This window comes from Mirounga angustirostris, unplaced genomic scaffold (genome assembly GCF_029215605.1).
Source record: "Mirounga angustirostris isolate CCGP_5_RB_7025 unplaced genomic scaffold, mMirAng1.0.hap1 SCAF_14, whole genome shotgun sequence".
Lineage (NCBI taxonomy): Eukaryota > Metazoa > Chordata > Mammalia > Carnivora > Phocidae > Mirounga > Mirounga angustirostris.
In genome coordinates, this window is record NW_026991722.1 from 91,716,318 (window position 1) to 91,726,032 (window position 9,715).

The 9,715-nt window shown below is 48.2% G+C and overlaps 1 gene segment (V, D, J or C); it reads left to right on the plus strand.

The window, feature by feature from the left end:
* Positions 1-239: 239 nt before the first annotated feature.
* On the plus strand, positions 240-5,197 carry LOC135362587 (immunoglobulin lambda variable 1-40-like). The segment is given in 3 exon segments: positions 240-285; positions 399-681; positions 5,158-5,197. Coding segments are annotated over 3 exon segments (369 nt in total).
* The last annotated feature ends 4,518 nt before the right edge of the window (positions 5,198-9,715 follow it).

Below are 9,715 nucleotides of genomic sequence, written 5' to 3' on the forward strand. Positions count from 1 at the left end.
GGCTCACAGCTCTGACCTCTCCACCCCTGCCCCCACAAGGCCCCTACCCTGTCCACTCCCCCTGACATCCTCAGGCACAAGGAACTGAAACTGGACCAGGGAGGGTTCAGAGGGCTGGGGTCTCATTTGCATGGATGGGCCCTCCCTCTCTCAGAGGATGAAGAGGGGAAGGGAAAGATGAGGGGAGGCTCTGCTCAGCTGTGGGGCCACAGAAGGCAGGATCGGTGATGACCTCCACCATGGCCTGGTCCCCTCTCGTCCTCAGCCTCCTCGCTCACTGCACAGGTGAGTGGATGCAGGGACAGGTTAAGGGGCCCTGGGAGGACAGGAAGGGCCCTCCTTCCTCTTTTTGTCTCTAGACCGCAGCATCACCTTCTCTGTGTCTCTCCCCCTTGCAGGGTCCTGGGCCCAGTCTGTGCTGACTCAGCCGCCCTCCGTGTCTGGGGCTCTGGGCCAGAGGGTCACCATCTCCTGCACTGGAAGCAGCTCCAACATCGGGAGATATGCTGTGAGCTGGTACCAACAGCTCCCAGGAAAAGCCCCCAGAACTGTCATCTATGGTAACAGCAACAGACCCTCAGGGGTCCCGGATCGATTCTCTGGCTCCAAGTCTGGCAGCTCAGGCACCTTGACCATCACTGGGCTCCAGGCTGAGGACGAGGCTGAGTATTACTGCTCAGCGCTGGACAACAGTCTCAGTGCTCACACAGTGCTCCCGGCCTGTGGGGAAGTGAGACAAAAACCTGCTGTCCCTCAGCAACGGGTCCCGTGCAGCTCCCCCTCCTTGGCCAAGTCAGCTCCTTCCTTTTTTGGTCTACACTGTAGTCTGAACTAATCTCAAGGAATATTGGCTACAAAATATTCCAAATTCTCTTAAATTCAGCCCCTCCAGCCTCTCTTCAGCAGGAAGACATTGTTTGGTTTTCCCATATTGAGGAGAAACTCCTGGGTGCCAGGGGCAGGCTGCCTGGGTAACAGAGTCAGCTGATGAGGGAAACAAAGGCAGGAGAAATGTCGCTTAATGTAAATCTCCTACAGCTGCAGCCCCTGATAGATATCTGAACCATGCGGAGTGTGACCTCCCTCAAGGACCTCATGGCTGCCCTAGCGCCTTCATGTGTGTGTTTGATTAAAGACTGAAGTAACCTCGTCTTCACGGCAGCTAGCCCCTCGATTCCTGAAAGCCTGGCTTCCAAATTCCTTAGATATTTACACTATCCCTCACCTCCACTAATTAAAAAGTATATAATCAGTCACTCCTCACAATGCCAGTGAGTTTTCTGCCCATGGGTCCTGTCCCCGGGCTATAGCAAATTCATCTTTTTTCAACATTAAATGTCTCAAGAATTCTTTCTTGACCATTAGGCTTCACAATCTCATATTACTGTGACAGGTCAGGATAGAACCAGAGACAGGGAATCCACCTGTGTCTGACGGAGGATAGAGCACTGTCCAGTGAGTGTGCATTCACACCACTTACTGAGCACCTACCATGTTAGTCTAGGGATGTGGGACATATGTGGACTTGACAGGAAGGGTCTGCAGGCTCAGGGAGATGAGAGTGTGTGGGGGAAGAGAGAGGACACAGAAGCTAAACATGTCATCATGGAAAGCTGTGTGTCAGGATTATGGGGAGGGGTGAGGTTGGTGGGGTGGAGTGGGAGCATTGGAGGGGTTCACAGGGAACTCCAGAATCTCATGTGTCATAATGGCATCCCTGTTCTGCACAGACAATGAAGGACACGAGGGACCATGCAGGTGGCACTCGGCAGGGGCTGTGGACTCTGTCCCAGTCAGACGAAGAGTTCTGGACAAGGAGTTTATAGGGACACCCTAAAGAGGACACGCTACTAATAGCTATCTTCCTGGTACAAGCAGGCAGTTTTGGGGGAGGTATAGAGCTTTTCCTAAATCTGGTGAGTTTCCTTTCCTTTTAAGAAAATAATGGTCAGGGGCGCCTGGGTGGCTCAGTTGGTTAAGCGACTGCCTTCGGCTCAGGTCATGATCCCGGAGTCCCTGGATCGAGTCCCGCATCGGGCTCTCTGCTCGGCAGGGAGCCTGCTTCTCCCTCTGACCCTCCCCCCTCTCATGTGCTCTCTCTCATTCTCTCTCTCACAAATAAATAAATAAAATCTTAAAAAAAAAAAAAAAAGAAAAGAAAATAATGGTCACACCAAAGTGGCTCAACTTGGGGCAGCCTAGTCTTGGCCAGTTCCCTCCCTCCTCTGAAACTTCCCAAAGTTACACATGTCCAAAGTTGGGCTAGACGATCGTTCAGTTTGGTTGACACTCTCCTGACAATAAGCCAGTTTAGTTAAACTTATTTCAGGAGCGGGGGATGCAGGTGTATTCTCAAAGAAAGGCCTGGTGTTATAGAAATCAGGTATTAAACAAGAGGCATTTCTATGGAAACAAACAAAATGATGGTTAACGATTGTATCAAAGTATAAAGCAGTTCCCAAGTTCTGAGGGTACCCAGGGGAGAAGACTTCTAGATGTCAAGCTCAAATATCTTCAGAGAGAGTGACAGCAAGTTGTGACAATCTGACAGATTTTCCTGGTTTGTAGTTCAAATGTGTCTGCTGATCCCTGAGTGGCCCACAGAGCAACAGGTATGAAGACCATCTCTATGTGAGCTGCTCTGGAGGTTTTTCTGAAGTTTACATCGTATTGTTTGTATTTAGTTTTCAGGACTTCAGGGGAAAAGGCAGTTTGAGCCCAAGTCAGAAAGGTGGGAGAAAAATCGTAATGTTAGTTTTGAGACTTGTAGCCAGACATTGTAGGAAGCTAGAGAATATCAGCAACTAGTCCAGGTTTTAATGAACAGGATTGGAATCAAGTAATCACTCTGGTGTGTTACTGAAACATTTTTTTCTACAATCACCCTGATTTCTACTAAGTATAGCCAAATTAACATTAATTTGCTCACCAAGTAATTGTGTTTTCAAAAAGAACTTGGTCTGATTATTTACATAAGTGCAGCAAGAAAGGCAATCAACCATAGAGGCTCTTTAAAACCTGCTTTGCTGGAACTTGTATAAGAAACCTCTAGATTGACCATTTAACAGCCCGTCCAGGCTAGAAGCCAAGCCAAAACTTGTGCCAGATACTTGTTATCAGACTTATATTTTATACTTAGAATCTTATGTTTCTTTTTTTTTTAAAGATTTTATTTATTTATTTGACAGGGAGAGAGCACAAGTCGACAGAGCGGTAGGCAGAGGGAGAGGTAGAAGCAGGCTCCCTGCTCAGCGGGGCTCAATCCCAGGACCCTGAGATCATGACCTGAGTCGAAGGCAAATGCTTAACCTACTGAGCCACCCAGGTGCCATGAGAATCTTACAGGTTTCTAACTGCACAGTTGCAGTGTAAATATAAAGTGCAATTAGTGGTGTGGAACACTTTTTTTTTTTCCTCCATCTTCAAATAATCCAACAGTCCAAGAAGGGTTTCAAAGCTTGAGAGGTTATCTTTTGATGACACTGACCTTCTCAGAGATAGAGGAATCTGGCTCCAGGGGGAAGGTGGTGGGAGATGCTGGAAGCTGGAGGACAAGGTGGGAGCTGGTCAACCAGCAGAGAGGGGCTGGGTGCGGGGAGGGCAGTGTCCTCTCCCAGGGACCACACCCTGAGGAAGCCCAGAGCTGGAAGCAGGGCTCTCCTCTCAGTCCTGACAGAAGCACTGCGTCAGGAGCACAGAGGGGGCTCCTTCCTGACCCTTCCTTACCTGCACCAATCACAAAACAGTTGGTGCGGGCGCCTGGTGGCTCAGTTGTCTAAGCGACGGCCTTCAGCTCAGGTCATGATCCTGGAGTCCCAGGATCAAGTCCTGCATGGGGATCCATACTCAGCGGGGAGTCTGCTTCTCCCTCTGACCCTCCCCCCTCTCATGTGCGCTCTCTCTCTCAAATAAATAAAATCTTTTAAAAATTTTTAAAAATTAAAAAAATTAAAAATAAATAAATAAAATCTTCAAAGAAATAAAAAATAAAATAAAATATATTAAGTATATAAGAGAGTCAAATATGTAACCATTTGTCAGGCTAAATTTCAAGGAAACTTTGAACTTGGAAAAGTGAGCAGGAGCAGAAGACGCATGTCCCTGACAGTGTCCTGTTCCCATGGCAGAGACAGGCATCAAACGTCCTTGCAGTGCAGGCTGAGTGGACCTCACAGGAGAGTCTAAACCCACAGCAACAACAACTGTCAAACTGGAAGACGGGTCCATGTAGAATTACTGTGAGGTGTGAACCCCCTTGGTACTCGGACAACTTTAGGCCATTTATTTGGTTCAAGATGATGGTAGACTGGTTATGAGCCCAAGCTCCTGGAAGAGGCAAACTCCAATGTCAGGTAATCCTGAAATACCTGGTAACGTAAGCAGTGTGCAATACACCATGTATTTAACCATCTGGAGGTCATTCTTGATCTGGAAATAACCTGTCAGCTCGAACACCACAGTGGACACCTCTTCTTTCTACTGCTCTGGGCAGTGAAATTGGAATGATCCAGTTGCTAACGTCGGGACATCATTGCAGGAGCGCTGGGAGGTGTCAGATGGGCTGGACGACTTGGTGTCTCGGCCCAGCAGGTGGCGCTGTGGGACTGGGCCTGTGTGGACAGGCTTCTGGTCCAGACCAAGCAGGGAACTACTCTACTCATTCTTGCACACTTGGCAGGTGGTGTCTTCACTGAAGTGTGACTGCAGAACCTGTGTCCCTGCAGCTGCGTGGGGGCTCAGCTCTGACACCCTCCCTCCTTCCTGCTCCATCCGCCACCCCATGGAGGCCTTGCCCAGGCTGGTGTTCAGACAGGGACAGACCTGCCCACACCTGGAGCTGTTCTCCTCATGAAAAATAATCACCTGCCGTGCTACCGGGGCCCAGGGCAAGAGAGAGACCCCTGTGGCGGGGAGGAGGGGAAAGCCACCAATGTGGCCTCATGCAGCTGACTCTGGGGCTTCTCTGTCCTGCCCTGAATCCTCTATGGCCTCCTCCCCCATAGACAAGGAGTTGCCTTTAGGGCTGAAGAGAAAAGCTGCTGGGGTGGGGAGGCATTTGCACCGCTTTGTTCTCAGACAAGCCCCATTCTTTTTGTCACCTTAGAGCCTCCAGCTTTCCTTCCAGGGCCTGTCAGACTGTGGTACTCTGCCGTCCAGGTCATCGGGGTCCTTGTTAGGGGGAAAAGGAACAAAATAGTGACATATATAACAAATTATGATAAATATTACATATTATAAAATTGTATTTACTATATAACCATTATAAAAACAATATATCTGTACAATATATGATATTGAATTACTTATATCATTACTTTATACATACTCTAGTAAATATAAATATCATGTATCATTTAAATACTGTAGATTATATATGAATATTTTATCATGTGTATGTTACAAGTTGCATGCTGCATATACATATCATATATTATAAGTTATACATTTAAGTACTGTAAGTTATATAGAGAGAGAGGGAGAGGAAAATGAAGGTACTGTGTCTGGGAACTACTGTGAGTTTGCTCCATCCTGAGTTACATTTAGAGACCGAGCCGGGTGTGGAGTCACACAAAGGAATCCGTATTTGCAGCAAATAAGGAGATCACAGGGAATAACTTGCAAAGCCTTGACTCCCAGAGCAGGAGTGAGTGGGTTCTTTTCATTTCCTATTTGGGATGAATATTCAGAGGGGAGCTTTGTCAGCTCCTGTCAAGGTGGGGGAAGGTCGGTCAGGAGTCCTGAGAGCACAGGCCTATAGGGGCATCCTTTGCTCTGTTAATGAGGCCAGTGCGCCTCCTAGTGCAGAGACTTACCCAGACCTGCTCTGTCCCCACAGTCGCTGGGGGTCATGTCAGCCCTGCTCAGGAAGGGCCCCACGTTCTCACACTCACTGTTTTTCTCTGTGAAGGTGTGTCTACACTGCAAGTTCCTGTTCACACTCAGCCCCCAGAGCCAGCCTGCCTCCTCTGAGCACCGCCCCCCCCGTGGGGACAGATTCCCTCTGCTCTCTTCTCCCCGTGTCTTGTCCTCAGCTGCACAGAGGGTCACAGGCTCCCCTGGGTCAGGACTGCACAGGTACCTCCTGCTAGACCCCACTGCACGGAGGAAGCCTGATCAGGGACAGCATACCAGGACCTCTGTCCTTCCCTGGAGGGTCACTCTCCCATGGAAAACAGGCATTAGGGAAGCAGGTGAAGGAGAGGCTTGCAGAGAAATCCCCCTTCCCAGCAGCAGTCAGGCCAGGGTCCCCCTGCACTCAGCCCTCTGTCGCCCCCAATTCCCTCCGGTCTGCAGTGAATTCCCGACTGTGCCCATTTCACAGGGACTGAACCCCAGAACATTTGTCCTTGTCAGCGCTCCATTCACCGGCCTGAGATGCGTGTGCATTGCTGTGGGGACGTCACCTCCGCCATCGGGAAATATGCGGATCGCTTCAGGTATGTACACGGCACTCTTGTGCGGAGGCCTTGCTAATCTGTCTGTAAGTTTCTAATTTTAATGCATAAGATGTTGAAATGAGCCTAATTTATTTTTCCATATTGGCCTTCTTGTCACCTTTTAATCTGTACATTTGTGCGTGCTCCCATTTTTTTCAATACATTAGCCAGTGGTTGTTTACTGTGTTATGAAAATTATATTATGTGTTAATTAGACCATTTTTCAAGTTTTTGGCTCATGCATTTTTGCTTTACTTGTGGTGGGAGGTCGGCTGTGCTTCCTTTCCGTTTTCCCTATTCCCCTGTGCCTAGGAGACGCTAAATGTCTCCTTTCCCCTCTTTCCCCATCGCTGAGGTGTTCCCAGGGCTCCCCTCCTCACGGTCTCACCCCATCTGCCCACAGCACAGCCTCTGAGTCCTCCTGACTCCCTCCTGCTCGCCCTGGATGCCCGTCCTGTGGGCAGGGCTCGGGTGTCCCCCTGGCTGTCCTGTGGCATCACACTCAGGGACTCTCTCCTCGGATGGTGGTTCAGGCCGCTGCCAGCTTCCCCTACTGTCTCCCACAGACTTCTCTGGAACCGACTTTTCTTTCCACTGAAGCTCATGGCTTGTGGTCTGAGCCTGGGAGCCAGGGTATCTGGATTCACTCATTAGTGTTCTATTTATTTGTTAATTTACTTTCATACAGGTTGTGTGAAGTTGGTACATAATCTGTCTCACGTGTTAATAGGGTGTGAGTCTTGCATAGTTTCCTCTGTCTTCTTAATTGTGCAGGTGTTTTTAAGAGACATAATGGGTTTTTCAAATTTTGTCGGTGAATATCACCTCAGCTACCCAGAATTTTTCATGAAAAATTTGTTTATGAAAAAAAATAATAATAAAGACCCCTGTTAAATATAGATACTTTTAAAATTAAGTACCTTATTTCCTTTTTTACTAGCATCTAACATAGATATAAATGGGAAAATGATTGGACAGCGTTAATTGCTATGACGGTTATCAATTAATATTTGTCTGCAATTTCTTACAAATACATTCGATAACTGGGGCTAAAATCACAGGAAGACAGTAGGGAGAAGGAGCCAGGTTTTCCGGTGACGGCATGAAATACATTAGGTGCAGGGGTCCCGGAACTACCCTGAGGTGTGTGCTTGGTGAGGTTCAGGGAGAGGCTACCCCAGGTGACATCACACAGAGGAAACGTGCTCTGCAGCAAACAAGGGGATCAGGGGAGGAATTTCCCAAGCTGTGGCTCCCTGAGGGGCGTGAGCGGGTGCTGTTATTCAGGGTTAGGCTGACCGGTCACTAAGGGGAGTCCTGTCATCCCAGGTAAAGGTGGGCACAGGGTCGTGCAGGGGGACTGAGAACACCAGCTGTGCTGTGTCCTGTGGTGGGTTCCTGAAGCTTGTGCTCCTCCCAGGGCCGAGAGTTAACATTATAAGAGGCAGAGTCACCGGAGGACACGCCATGGTCCTTCTGCGCAGGACGAGTTGGTGCAGGAGCTCAAACCCATCTCAGCTGCAGGACCATTCGTGCTGTTTGCCTCTGCAATGCAAGGTTAACATTCCTGGGAAGAAGAAGGGGTTTCCCTGGGGGTCTTGCTGGTGACAGTTTTAACCTCAGTCACCCTGTGGGGAATGGTTTCATCCTGCAAAAAGAACTCAAGAATGTGCGTCCGTTAGTCTTCAGTTTTGACACAGTCCTGGGAGTTTACCACCGAGTTATTGTCTCTGATGTGGTTGCACTAAGTCCTGGTCTGGTAGAGACTGCTAGATTTTGCATTCCCTTTGGTCCCTTAAAATCCTTAAGGACCAGGGTTGTTACATTTCTTTGTTCAAACACTTCCTAGGACATTTGGGAAGATGGGTGTTAGGCAAGTAGATCCTGCAGGGCACAGATAATGGAAAAAACCTGGGGGCTTAAGATGACTGCTTTTGGGTCAGGAAAGTTGTGTCTCCCTTTTTTTTTCTTTTTACCGGGATCCCTAATTTTTCTGCTTACAGAAAGGTCAGGGCATTTAGTTTAAAAATATTGCAGTGATAAGATAGGGCGCCTGGGTGGCTCAGTTGGTTAAGCGACTGCCTTCAGCTCAGGTCATGATCCTGAAGTCCCGGGATCGAGTCCCGCATCAGGCTCCCTGCTCGACAGGGAGTCTGCTTCTCCCTCTGACCCTCCTCCCTCTCCTGCTGTCTGTCTCTCATTCCCTCTCTCAAATAAATAAATAAAATCTTTAAAAAATATATTGCAATGATAAGATAAATAGTAAAATCTTTAGAAATATCTAAAATAAAGTTTCCATTATTTCCGTAATAATTATAATAATAATTATTTTTGTAAGTTAAAATTAATGAAAGTGACACTAGTAATATTACCAACCAATAAAAATGCTCATGTTACTGGACAGAGAACTGGTTCTGAACTCATGCTGGGTTGTTCACCACTGGAAAATCAATACTCAAGAGGCAAATGGTGGCAAAAGAAGGTGCTTTTTTTTTTTTTTAAAGATTTTATTTATTTATTTGACAGAGAAATAGAGAGAGCACAAGTAGGCAGAGAGGCAGGCAGAGGGAGAGGGAGAAGCAGACTCTCCATCGAGCAGGGAGCCCGACATGGGGCTCGATCCCAGGACCCTGGGATCATGACCTGAGCCGAAGGCAGCCGCTTAACCGACGGAGCCACCCAGGTGCCCCCAAAAGAAGGTGCTTTATTCAGGAAGCCAGCACCCTGCGAAGATGGTGGACCAACACCTCAAAGACCACCTTCCCTGACCAGGTGCCACCCGAGGGTGTTACAGGGGGAGGTACAGGTGAGGCTGGGGACTCTGCAGGAGAACCAGGTGCTCAGGCTGTCAGTCCTGTGTGGACATGACCCCGAACAGACTTGCTTGCACCCTTGACAGCGGCTTTCAATGTGGTCAGGCGTTAACCCCTTCAAGCCAGCAGTCTACAAATGTCAAGGAAAGTAGGGTAATTCTGCTCTGGACCAAGGGACTTAGGTCAGCAAACATGGCGTGCATAAGCTTGAAACAAGCTCAACCTTAAGACGAATGTGAGTCGTGTTACACTGAGAGGAAGCATCCTGAGATGTGTGCAATCTGTATGTTATAGGAAATCATACTATTCCCTGAAGAATATGAAAGCACATTTGTTTTATTTTTTTTGTTTTGGTTTTTTTAAAGATTTCATTTATTCACTTGAGTGAGAAAGGCAGAGAGCACAGCTGGTGGAGAGGCAGAAGGAGAAGGAGAAGCAGACTCTCCGCCAAGCTGGGACCCTGAC